Source organism: Vombatus ursinus, unplaced genomic scaffold (assembly GCF_900497805.2).
Source record: "Vombatus ursinus unplaced genomic scaffold, bare-nosed wombat genome assembly UNPS02014793.1, whole genome shotgun sequence".
NCBI classification, from domain to species: domain Eukaryota; kingdom Metazoa; phylum Chordata; class Mammalia; order Diprotodontia; family Vombatidae; genus Vombatus; species Vombatus ursinus.
In genome coordinates, this window is record NW_020954571.1 from 5,995,293 (window position 1) to 6,008,827 (window position 13,535).

At 39.4% G+C, this 13,535-nt stretch overlaps 1 protein-coding gene across 1 annotated transcript in view; it reads left to right on the top strand.

Annotated features, from left to right (window-relative positions):
* The first annotated feature begins 7,267 nt into the window (after positions 1-7,267).
* CCDC180 (coiled-coil domain containing 180) overlaps positions 7,268-13,535 on the top strand; it is a 118,582-nt gene continuing 112,314 nt past the window's right edge. Inside the window, exons 1-3 of the mRNA XM_027869669.1 lie at positions 7,268-7,408; positions 9,005-9,151; positions 9,936-10,126. Coding sequence (XP_027725470.1) covers positions 7,268-7,408; positions 9,005-9,151; positions 9,936-10,126 — 479 coding nt within the window. The remainder of the gene's footprint in view (positions 7,409-9,004; positions 9,152-9,935; positions 10,127-13,535) is intronic.

The window sequence follows — 13,535 nt, forward strand, 5'->3', positions numbered from 1 at the left end:
AACTAAGGGAGGCAGCACTGTAAGGGGCCCCAGGCAGATAAACACCTGGCAGCACCCATCTAAAAGGAGCTGAACAAAGCTAAAGGAAAGGAAAAGCAGGCAACCTAGATTTGCCTGAAAGTCCCAGCCTTGCTGATTCCAGCCCAACACCAGGTAAGCTGCCAGAACCCTACAGCCTCCAATTGCCAACATAAGAGGCCCCAGCACACAAAGCCAGTGACCAAGACCTAGGCTCCCAACACAAGAAACTTGGGTCAGTGCCCTCTGCTCCCCAGCAGGAGAGCATAATCTCTTTAAAGACCATGGAATAAGGAAACACCATGAGTAAAAAGAAACGTACTATAGATTTCTATTATGAGAAGAGTGAAGATCAAGACAGAAATTCTGAAGAGGACAACACTGTCATCAAACCCACATCTGCAACATCAAAAGGGAATATGAACTGGTCTGAAGTCCAAAAAGCCTTCTTAGAAGAGCTCAAGAAGGATTTTAAAAGTCAAATGAGAGAGGTAGAGGAGTCCTTAAAAAGTACAATTGGCCAATTGGAAAAAAAGTACACTGAAGAAAACAAGTCCCTAAAAAACGCAATTGGACAACTGGAAAAAAAGTACACTGAAGAAAACAAATCCCTTAAAAATACAATTGACCAATTGGAGAAGAATGTACAAAATCTAACAGAAGAAAACAAAATGTTAAAAATTAGAATTGAACAAATGGAAACTAATGACTCTATGAGAGAGCAAGAATCAGTCAAACAGAAACAAAACAATGCAAAAATAGATTAAAACGTAAAATACCTCATGGGTAAAACAACTGACCTGGAAAATCTATCCAGGAGAGACGATTTAAAAATTATTGGCCTACCTGAAAATTATGATGAAAAAAAGAGCCTGGACAATATCCTTCAGGAAATCATAAAGGAAAACTGCCCTGAAGTTCTAGAACCAGAAGCTAAATAACTATAGAAAGAATCCACTGCTCCCCAACTAAAAGAGATCCCAAATTGAAAACACCAAGGAATATAATAGCTAAATTCCAAAATTACCAGATTAAGGAGAAAATACTGCAAGCAGCCAGGAAGAAACAATTTAAATATCATGGAACCACAGTCAGGATTACACAGGACTGTGAGGGACTGTCTGATGTTGGCAGCTACCAGGTTGGGCGCTGTGGCAAGGGTAGGGTAAGATCTGGGTATTTTGGAAGTCGAGGCAGGGGCTGTGGTAGGCAGAGTCGTGGTGAACTGGGATGGGCTGGTTGCGGAGAAGCCCTGAGGCAATGGGCAGTGCTTTGTGAGATAAGCTGGGTACAAGGAAATAGCCGGAGCTTGAGCTCCTAAGGCAAGGGGCGGTGCCATGTGGGAGTGGGACAGCAGAGGACTGAGTTCCCTTTGCTTAGTCACCTCCCTATATGCAACGTCATCCCCAGACGCCTCTTGTGACCTTCCTGACTTCCTGGGTCCCTTTGTGCAGCACTGACCCCAGACCCCTCCTGAGTCTGACTTCCTAGGTCACGTACTCTTGTCTATGCGTCAATCCCAGATGCCTCCTCCCCGTATCCGGTCCTAGCCTCCTACGTCACTCCCTCCCCCTTGGTGTGCTAAACTCAGACAGCCCCTTCCGGTATCTGACCCTACAATCATTGGCTAGTAAGCGGGCTGGGGAGGAGGGGCTAGGTAGGTACTTAGAACAAGCGTGGTCAGATCACACACGCGCTCTCTCCTGGCTCCTGCCCTGTTGCTCTGGCCTTGCTGCTTGGGCTTGCTGTGATGGCTTGCTGTGTTGGCCTCTGAATAAAGCTCTGGTGTTGGCGCCTCCCGATGGCTCATCTCTGTGTGGTGATCCGGCTGAGGACCGAAGACTCAGGAGTGAGTAAGACTCTGGTAGTGTGCTCCTTATAGAAGGAGTGGGTACCGGCGTACGGCTGGCAGAAGGTCGGCGTGCGGCCAGTATACAGGACCTTGCAGCCTCTACATTAAGAGACCATAGGACGTGGAACATGATATTCCATAAGGCAAAGGAGCTTGGAATGCAGCCAAGGATTAACTACCCAGAGAAAATGATCATGATTTTTCAGGGAAGGAGATGGATATTCAACGAAATAGGGGACTTCCAAACCTTCCTGATAAAAAGAACAAAACTCAACAAAAAATTTGATGTCCAAGTACAAGATTCAAGAGAGACATAAAAAGGTAAATGGGACAGAAAGATACAATATGTTGTTAATAAGGATAAAATGTTTACATCCTTACAAGGGAAGATGACACTTGCAGCTCTTGAGAACTGTATTGTTATTATACCATATTAAAGGAGTATACATAAAGGGGGTGGATATAAGTTGACTTTGATGTAATGATTAAAAAAAAATCTAATCAAGTGGGTTAAATGGATCCAAGTAAGTGGATTAGTCTGAGCTAAGAAAATGTACTGAGAAAGGAGGAGGCAGACAAGGGTAAGCTACGTTACAAGAAAAGACATAAAAATCTATTAGAGCAAAGGTAAAGAAGGGAGGGGGATGAGCATTGTTTGAACCTTACTCTCATCAGATTTGGCTCAAGAAGGGAATAACATAATCATTTAGGTATAGAAATCTAACTTGCACTATAGGCAGTAGGAGAGAAAAGGGGAAAGAAAATGGAGGGGGGATAGAAGGGAGGGAAGAAGCAGTAAGGGTAAAGGGGAAGAAAAGGGAAAGGGATAATAGAAGGGAGGTGGGACTGAAGGAGGCAGTGGTCAAAAGCAAAACACTAGTGAGGGAGGGAAAGGAGAAAGGAGAAAGAAAAGTGTAAATGGGGAAAAAAGGATGGAGAAAAAGACACAGATAGTAATCATAACTGTGAATGTGAATGGGATGAACTCTCCCATAAAACGGAAGCATATAGCAGAATGGATTAAAAACCATTATCCTACAATATGTTGTTTACAGGAAACACATTTGAAAAAGAGGGACACATACAGGGTAAAGGTAAAAGGCTGGAGTAGAATATACTATGCTTCTACTGAAGTAAAAAAAAACAAGGGTAGCAATCCTGATCTCAGACAAAGCAAAAGCAAAAATAGATTTTACCAAAAGAGATAAGGAAGGAAACTACATCCTGCTAAAAGGCACCATAGACAATGAAGTAATATCATTACTAAACATATATGCACCAAATGGTATAGCATCCAAATTCTTAGAGGAGAAGTTCAGGGAGTTACAGGAAGAAATAGACAGCAAAACTATACTAGTGGGGGACCTCAACCTCCCCCTCTCTGAACTAGATAAATCTAACCACAAAATAAACAAGAAAGAAGGTAAGGAGGTGAATAGAACATTAGAAAAGTTAGGTATGATAGACTTCTGGAGAAAACTGAATGGGGATAGAAAGGAATATACTCTTTTCTCAGCGATACATGGTACATACACAAAAATTGACCATGTACTAGGGCATAAAAACTTCACAATCCAATGCAGAAAGGCAGAAATATTAAATGCATCCTTTTCAGATCATGATGCAGTAAAAATTATATGTAATAAAGGGCCATGGAAAGAGACTAAAAAATAATTGGAAACTAAATAATCTAATCCTAAAAAAATGATTGGGTCAAATAACAAATCATAGAAACAATCAATAATTTCATTCAAGAGAATGACAATAATGAGACAACATATCAAAACTTATGGGATGCAGCAAAAGCAGTTCTTAGGGTAAGTTTTATATCTTTAAATGCTTACATAAATAAAATAGGAAAAGAGGAGATCAATGAATTGGGAATACAACTAAAAAAACTAGAAAAAGAACAAATTAAAAATCCTCAATTAAACACCAAATTAGAAATATTGAAAACCAAAGGAAAAATTAATAAAATTGAAATTAAGAAAACTGTTGAACTAATAAATAAAACTAAGAGCTGGTTTTATGAAAAAACCAATAAAATAGATATACCTTTGGTTAATCTAATAAAAAAAAAGAAAGAAGAAAACCAAATTACTAGTATCAAGAATGAAAAGGGTGAAGCTACTACCAAGGAAGAGGAAATTAAAACAACGATTAGGAATTATTTTGCCCAACTATATGCCAACAAATTTGACAATCTTAGTGAAATGGATACATATTTACAAAAATATAAATTGCCCAGATTAACAGAAGAGGAAGTAAAATACTTAAATAACCCCATCTCAGAAAAAGAAATTGAGCAAGCCATTGATGAATTCCCTAGGAAAAAATCTTCAGGGCCAGATGGATTTACATGCAAATTCTATCAAACATTTAAAGAACAATTAATTCCAATACTATTTAGACTATTTGGGAAAATAGGTGAAGAAGGAGTCTTACCAAATTCTTTTTATGGTACAAATATGGTGCTGATACCTAAACCAGGAAGAGTCAAAACAGAGAAAGAAAATTATAGACCAATTTCTCTAATGAATATAGATACAAAAATTTTAAACAAAATATTAGCAAATAGATTACAGCAACTTATCACAAGAATAATACATTATGACCAGGTAGGATTCATACCAGGAATGCAGGGCTGGTTCAATATAAGGAAAACTATTAGCATAATTCATCATATCAACACCAAAACTAACAGAAACCACATGATCATCTCAATAGATGCGGAAAAAGCTTTTGACAAAATACAACACCCATTCCTATTAAAAACACTAGAGTGTATAGGTATAAATGGAGTCTTCCTTAAAATAATAAATAGCATCTATCTAAAACCTTCAGCAAGCATAATATGTAATGGGACAAGCTAGAAGCATTTCCAGTAAGATCGGGGGTGAAACAAGGATGTCCATTGTCACCACTGTTATTCAACATCGTACTGGAAACGTTAGCTTTAGCAATAAGAGAAGAAAAAGACATTGAAGGCATAGAATAGGCAAAGAAGAAACAAAACTATCACTCTTTGCAAATAACATGATGTTATACTTAGAGAATCCCAGAGAATCGAGTAAAAAATACTTGAAATAATAAACAAGTTTTGGTATATGAATGTAATGGAATACCATTGTGCTATAAGAAATGATGAACAGGCTGACTTCAGAAAAACCTGGAAAGACTTGTATGGTCTGATGCTGAGTGAAGTGAGCAGAAGCAGGAGAACATTGTGCACAATAACAGCCACGTTGTGTGATGACTAATATTGATAAACTTAACCCTTCCTGGCAATACAAGGATCTAAGACATCTCCAGAGGCCTTGTGATGGAAAATGCTATCCACATCCAAAGAAAGAACTATGGAAGTTGAATTGCTGTTTTTTTCTCTTCTGTTGAGTTTTATTTCCTCTTTCTAATGGTTCTTCCTATTGGTTTTAATTTTTACTTAAACATCACTAATGTGAAAATATGTTTAATATGAATGTAATTGTATAGCCTATATCAGATTGTGTGCCATCTTGGGGAGGGTGGTGGAGAGGAAGGGGGAGAAAAATTTTAAACTCAAAAGCATATGGAAGTGATTGTTGATAAATCAAAATAAATTAATAAAAAAAATTTAAAAAAAGAAAATGAAGAACAAAAACAACAATAACAATAACAAAAGCAAAGCAAGAGAGTCTCTCTTCTGAAGGAGTTTACATTCTAACGGATAAGACAATACATAAAAAGGAGCTGAAAAGTGGTAGGTGGGAGGGGATCCCCACATTACAACTTGGTTAAAAGATAGCAAGAAGTGGCATGGAGACCTGGTCCTTAGAAAGAGAAGGTGAAAAAAGGGAGAGAGCAAGTCACCTACAACCAATTGTACAGCTGGGCAGTTTTAGTAGCTGAGTGTAATATCTAAATTTACCACCAGGTGCAGCCTACTTAAGTTACCAGCCTTGGCCCTGTGGGTTACTCTGACACACACCTGAGGGAATAGCCACTTTCTAACAGGCCTCAGTCCCTGGGTCTATGGCACAAAATGCAAACACCCTCACCTGGTAGAAAAGGCCTTCCTTAATCTAGTCCAGGGATGAGGAATCTGTCACACTTTACCTTTGATCACTTTTATGTATATACGTGTTGATTTCAAACCCCCCTAGATTGTAAGCTCTTTGAGGGTAGGAATTGTGTGATTTATATTTTGTATCTACACCACCTACCATTGCTTGGAGGATCCATTATCTCATTATTGTGGCCATGTCTACTGATGCCTATCTGTAGCTGAAAAATTCATCCCTTTACTGCCAATCTGGGAATAAACTTCCCCAAATTTTGCTAGGATGATCTTCAGGCAACAGACACACAATCTGTAAAAGAACTGGGGGAAGGTAGTGTATTGGGGAAAGACTAATTAGGGGTGGGTGACTTTAATGGAGGGAGTATAAATTTGGGAAGGAAAGAGGATAAAGTTGAGGATGGGATATTTAATTTGGGAGAGAAGAATGAGTGGGGGAGGTAGGATAAATTTTGGAGAGGCACTACATAAACAAGACGATGAATGGGAGAAGGGAGGAAGGATACATTTGAGAGAGACAATGAATGCGAGGGGAGAGGATATTTTCTGGTGTGAGAAGGAACTGAAAGTGATAAAAAAAAGAACATCAGTAAAATATTTTCAAAAGTTAAGGTTAAGCAATTTCTTAAGCAACAGGAGTTTTTATATAAGGTGGAACTTCACAGTAGAGAAATGACAAAAATCACAGTGAGAATTACTATATTAACTTTTTTGTTTACCTTCATATTTCTTTCCTTTTTAAAAATGTTTTTGTTGACATACTCTGTTTCTTGCATCATCATGGTTTCCCCAAATATCTCTCCCACTCCCCTTCGCAGAGAGCCATCTCATAGAACAAATGGAATTTTTTTAGAATGGGGTAAAAATCAAGAGTGACACCGAAAAAGTCCGAAAAAAGGTCAACATTTGTGGACCTCCCACGTCCAAGAAGGGATCTGTCGGGGTGTCTTTTCATATGTCCTCAGCCAGTTCCGTGTGCTCTTCCTAATTTTGCAGTATTTACTTTTGATTTTTTTTTTGGTGTGTAATTGTTCTTTCTATTTGCATTGTTGTAGTCTTCTGGGCTCTGCTTACTTTATATTTCTTTTAAAGTTTTATTCTTTTCAACAAAAGCAATGTGTTAAATGTGAAAAAAGAGGAGAAAGAAAGAAAAAGAGTCCTGGATGAGGTACTGTGTAGGCGGAGCCCATCGCTTCTACAGGCTGCCACCAGGGGGCGAACAGGACAGCGTGGCAACGTCAGAGACGCTTCCCCCGTTGTCAGGGGCAACAGCCCAACTCCTGAGGCTAAGAAACAAAGAACTCCAACAAGTCTGGCGATAAAGCCGGGAAGGCGTTGCCATGGTGAGGACGCGCAGCAGCCTGCCGGGACCTCTGGTCCCGAGCCCTCGAATCTCAACAGGCAGTTCTTTACCCAGTATTCCCTTGGATCCAGTGTCTAGCGAGTTCAGCCTTGGCCGCAAAAGTAGCTTCTATTCTGAGGTGCGACAAAGTGGGAAAATGGAGGGTATGGAGAGTTAGTTTGGGGATGTGAGTACTCTCCCATTCATCCTCTTCCTTCTTCCATTCATTCCCCTCCCTCCCTCCTTCCTTCCTCTTTTTTTCTTTCTCCCTTCTTCCATTCATCCTCCTCCCCATTCTTCCTTCCTCTTTCCATTTAACCATCTCCCCTTTAATCCTCCTCTCCTAAATTCATCGTTCCCCATTTGGTACCCTCTCCCTAATTCATTACCCTTTCCCCAAGGTCATCCTCCCTTCCCCTCAAATTTATCCTTCTTTCCCCCAAATCACCTGCTTTTCCCCCAAATTCATATGTCCTCCAATATTCTACTTTCCCTCAGGTCCTCCTCTTTGACTTCTGCCAAACTTTTTCCCATTCCATTGACCCCTAAATAGCCCATGAAAGTAGCCACCTATCCACTTCTTCTCATCCCCTCTAGCTCTCCCCTTAAGCCAGAAAGAATCTCTCCAGACCATTCCCTCCCCCCATTCACACATAATATATATTACCCCTCCCCTCCAAACTCCAGCCTCTTCCCCTTGGCTTCTCCCAAGCACTACTGCTCCCTAATCTCAAAGTTTCTCTTTTCTTATCTCCTCAAACCTGAGATCCCCAGTAGTCAGTATCCCAAAGAGGCTACTCCAAGGGTCTCAGTGGCTCTGAATTCATTTCAATTCAGTAAACCCTTATTATATTTTGTACCACGTATAGGGTGCTGTTAGATGTTAGGAAAGATACAAAGTTTAGGCAACACTTGGTTCCCATCCTCACAGAATTCATAGTCTAATAGGGAGATATGACTCAATCACACCTAACTATAATACATTATGTAGGGGCTTTAGAAAAGTGACCATCATGATGCAGACCAATTAGTTGTTTGGATGGATATATGACTGGCTTCCCACCTCTTCCCCTCCCTTAAGTAAAGTTAGGGTCTGGGACAGTGGTATCATGTTGTTTCTGACCTTGTCATTTAACTTTACACTTGGAGCAATAAGAATAATGTCTTTATTTGACCTGTGAGTCCCTCTGAGATTAAGGACTTCATGTTATTCATCACAAATACAGTATCTAGAAATAGCCAGGCCATACCCAGATTCTCTCTACTCCTCCACCACTCTCTCCCTTATTTTGGTTTTCCCTTGTGTAGTTTATCTCCTTGGTGATGGGGAGACAGCAAGAATAAGGTCTTACTGCCTGTTACTGTTCATTTTTCATTCCATTTCCAACTTCTTTTGACCTCCTCATTTATAAAAATAAATCTCCCTTCATTGCCTCTCCTTCACACCCTTGCCCACCTCTACCCTCTGCCACAGGCTTTATTGGTACTGTATTTCCAAATCCAAGACTGGGAGCATATTGGAGATTCATATTGAGAGTGGAGAGGGAACTGGGGGAGGGGAGAATCTTGTGTTAGGTTCGGGCAAGGTGGTAAAGAGAATGGAACCCACCTTCTAAAAAGCCATGATTCCATTCCTCATTGTTGCATAGGGCTTTTGTTTCTGTGAAAATGTCTCCTGACTGACTTCGGATGTTCCTTTTATTTTCTCACATTCTTTGGATCCTTATCAACAAAGACTTGGACAGAAACTTTAAAGACAGTTTCTTTTTTGGGAAGAAAAAGGTCATTACCTGAAAATCCTCCTCCAAGGAGCAGTTCTTTAGTGGGGAAGATGAAGACAGTTCAAAGTGGAAAAGTCTACAGACAGATCTTTAACGATGAGGTACGTTCCACCTTCTGCATTGTTCCCCCTCCCGCCATTAATATGTGTAGTAGCACTGACAAAGCCATGAATGCCAGAATGATACGTACTTCAATAGAGCCATGACCTCAACAGTGTGGTTGTTCCCTCCACTGGTATGAATTGTAACCCCTCCTAGCTTCCTTATTATCTATACTTCTTACCCATGTTTTTCCTCAAGAGAGCAGGGGTTCTTAATCTTTTTTTTTGTGTCATGGGCCCCTTTGACAATCCAAAGAACATAGGTGATACCCCTGGATCCCTTTTCAGAATAACATTTTATTGCCTACACTTATAATTGAATGAAATGTTAGATTTCAGGTAGAGGTTAGTGAAAATAATGATGTCATTTTTTCCCATCTAAGTTCACAGATCCCTTAATATCTATCCACAGACTCCTCCAGAGGGCCTGTGAACCCCTAAGGTTAAGAACCCCTCATATAAAGGATTTATATAAAACATTGAAGACTTTCCTCTGGTTCTTTTGATATCTCAGGGGTTCCAGTATACTACAAAGACTGTCCATCTGCTGTCTTTCATTCTCTACAATAAGTTAGTCCTTTTTTTCTGATTATACATGTCCTTAATAATGTTTTTCCTTTACATCATTTCTTGAATGTCACTTATAGTGGCATGCTGCAATCTGCTCATGTATGCCATGGTTCCCATCAAGTCATAGGTAATTTTGCTCTCTGGGGATCATGCAGTTTGTTTTGAAATGCCAAAGGTTTGAGATTTTTAATGAATTGATTCTGTTATGGAATAGGTCCAGCTTCTCCGTTCCTTGGCAAACAGTCGAAAAAAGGCAGTAGAACATGCTGGGTCTTTGAAGAGTGGAAAGATCCCTCTGATCAGGAATTCTGAAATACCGACAGGTCAACTCTTATCTCCTCGTCAGAAAATGTGGGCTCAGGCTCTGCCCAATGACAAATCCGTAGAAAACCCTGTTTTGTACAGGTACACTCGGGATGCTGTCTTGTCAGATTTTCTATTTCCCTTTCTTACTACCTATTAAGCACATATATTGATAACAGTATAGAGAATTACGTAAGGTATTTATGAATTTTTTTGTATTAACGTAATGAATGTGTGTTAGATTTGTTAAATTAAACACAAATGGAAATGAAGCTTTGGAACTCTAAGATCTAAGTATGGTATTCAGGACCTGAGTATAGTCAATAAGTTAGAAAAGTATTTGTTAAGCACCTAGTATGGGTAAGACATCTTGAAAAGCTCTGGGGGTGGGCAAAGATAAGAAAAGAAGGCAAGAGGCAAAAGATAGTTCCTGCTCACAAGCTGCTCAGAGTCTAATGGGAGTGAGAACATGCAAACAGCTATGTATAAACAAACTATATACAGGATATATTGGGGATAATCCACACTGGGAAGGTAATAAAAAGAATATTGGAGTAGGCATTAAAAAGCATGGATCTGAGTGGTAACTTTTCTACTTGCTAGCCAAATGCCCTTAGAAATGTCTCTACCTCTCTGAGCCTCAATTTTCTCATCTATAAAATAAAAATAACAACAAAGTTATGGGCTCCTCAGATACGCTAATATTCATGGTGCTGTTAGGATAATCTTCTATTCAAATTCATAATTCTCATCTCCCATCAGTGAAACTCCTTTTTAAATTTTTTTTATTTCATTAAATATTTCCCAATTTAAAAATTTTAACATTAATTTTTTAAAAACTTTGAGTTCCAAATTCTTTTCCCCTTTTCACTCTCCACACTTGACAAGGCAAGCAATATTATATTGATAATACATGTGAAGTCATGCAAAACATATTTCCATATTAACCATGTTGCAAAAGAAAAAAACACACACAAAAACAAGAAAAATAAGGTTTTAAAAGTATACTTCAATCTGCACTCAAAATTCATCAGTTCTTTCTGGAGATGGATAGCATATTTCATTATGGGTCCTTTGGAATTGTCTTGGATCATTATTTTGATCAGAGTAGCTAAGTCTTTCGCGGTTGATCATCGCTACAGTATTGCTATTACTGTGTACAATGTTCTCCTGGTTCTGCTCACTTCACTTTGCATCAGTTCATTTAAGACTTCTCAGGTTTTAATCAACCTTTTTTTTTTTTTAACCAGACCTAGCCAGACAATACATGAATTTAGAGCAAAAAGCATTTAATAAAACAAAATGGAAAGATAAATAGAGGATTTATTTCTACTTCCAAAAATATACATAAAGGGGGTATAATCTCCCTCAAATTCACATGCTGCCATGGGAAAAAAAAGAACTCTTCCAGAAAGTTCATCATCCTGCCATTGCATCCCATCTGGTATACCTCTCATAACTCCATCACGAAATCTCTTGGCAACGTGCTATGCTTCATTACTACTTCACTCCACTTTCAAAAATTGTCACTTGCTACTCTCTGCAGAGTAGCTGCTGTCCTCTCTATGAGACTTTTTTTCTACTGAGCTGCTACTCTTATTTCCTGGAGCTGTTTCCAACAGTAAGGGAATGATTGCTCTTTTGTAAAGCTGCTTATGTAAAGCTTATGCTTATGTTTAAGCTTTTTTGAGGCCTGTTTAAGCAAACCCACAGCTGCACCCAGCCAGCATAGCAGTCTCTCAGATTTTCTTTTTTCTATTTCCTCTTCTTGCAGTTTGAGAAGTTGAGACCCCTCAAAGACCAGAGTGCAGGGCGGGGTTGTCTGGAATGAATTCACAGACTCAAGCATTCTTTAAGTCAAGTTGGCAAAGATCATTGTTATGCTATATAGCAGGCAAGGATTCTCAAGGAACCTGCGACCTTAGAGGGATTCCGTTAAAGTTTATATGGGATAAACTATAGTAAAACATGTGCCAAATATGCTAACTAGGTGATTCAGGGTGGGATTAGGGAGTAGTTAAGGAGTGGTCAGTTCTTCAAGGAATGTGTACTTTTTATATGTACTGCACAGGTGTTTTGCCCAGAGTTCACCAGGAAAGGCACAAGGCACGGCTACATGGAGGTGTGGTTTTTAGGTCTGCTACATCACTAAGTTAACTAGCAGTCAGGGCCAACTGAGGGTTGTCCAGTCTGCCACCAATCAATGTCTTGTTTGCCAAGATAGATGTAGGGAGTATACATATGTCTTAAGTCTAGAATACACATAATGAGGAGCCCAGGATGCAAATAATGACATAGGGAGTTAGTATAGATGGTCCAGTGGATACGAATATCTTTATGCCCTAGTACAAAGCCAATTCAAACTAATAATTCCTTCAGGTGCAGTTAGTAACTGCACCAGGGACAGACATAAATGTGCTGCTGAGGCCCATTCATGAGTAATTGCTAGACACAGTGTCCTTGGGTTGGGGAGAAACTGCCAGAGATAGTGTTTCTGAGGCTAGGGAGAAGCATGGTCTTGGGATTGGGGATCTACTCAATATTTAGATGGGGGCAAGAAAAATTCTTTTCAGTTCTTGGTATAGAGAGACAGGGTCCTGAAAACTATGCTTCAGTGCCTCAAAGAGACACTTAGCCATACTGGAGCTAGTGAATTTTGCTTTGCATTCCTTCAGCTATACCCAGGTTGATATGGTTCATACAGTAACTCACATTTATATGGCATTTTAAGTTTTACAAGTATTTTCCTTACAACTTTGTGAGGTGATTAATAGGAGTTCATTTATCCCCATTTTACAGATAAGACAACCAAGGCTAAGACAGTTTGAGTAATTTTCCCAATGTCACACAGCTAGCAAATTTCAGGACCATGATTGGAATTCAGCAATCTCCTGACTCCTGTACTCTTTTTACTACACTAGGATACCCACCTCATAGAGTGGTTGGGTTTTGTTTTGTTTTGCTTTGGTCCAGATCTATCTTTGATCACGTAGGAGACTGCTAGCATGGAAACTATTTTCACAGATGCAGATCAATATAAGACTTTATCTTAGAGAGTTGCCTGGGTCCACTGAGAAGTTAAATGACTTGCCCAGGCTTACATGGCAAGAATGGGTCAGAGGCAGATCTTGAGCTAAGGCTGGATCTCTATCCACTACCTGTTGCTATCTTGCCGGGTGATTTTTTTCAAGGATCAAGTGTGAAATAGCTTTGAAAATTGTAAAGCACTATCCAATGGCAGCTATTACTATTTTTGTAACTTTCATGCCAAGAATTCCTTTTGGAGCCAATCTAAATGGTAAATGAGTTCCCTCCCATCAGATTTTAATTTAGGTCATTACTTAAGCTAATATCATTTCTAAGGACAAGGTGGTTCACAATGGCCATCTTAAGTAGGAAAAATCCCTGAATCATCAGTCTTTCTAGTTGCCCAGCTAGTCCTTTCGATCTGAATAACAATTTAGGAAAGAAAGAAAGAAAGAAAGAAAGAAAGAAAGAAAGAAAGAAAGAA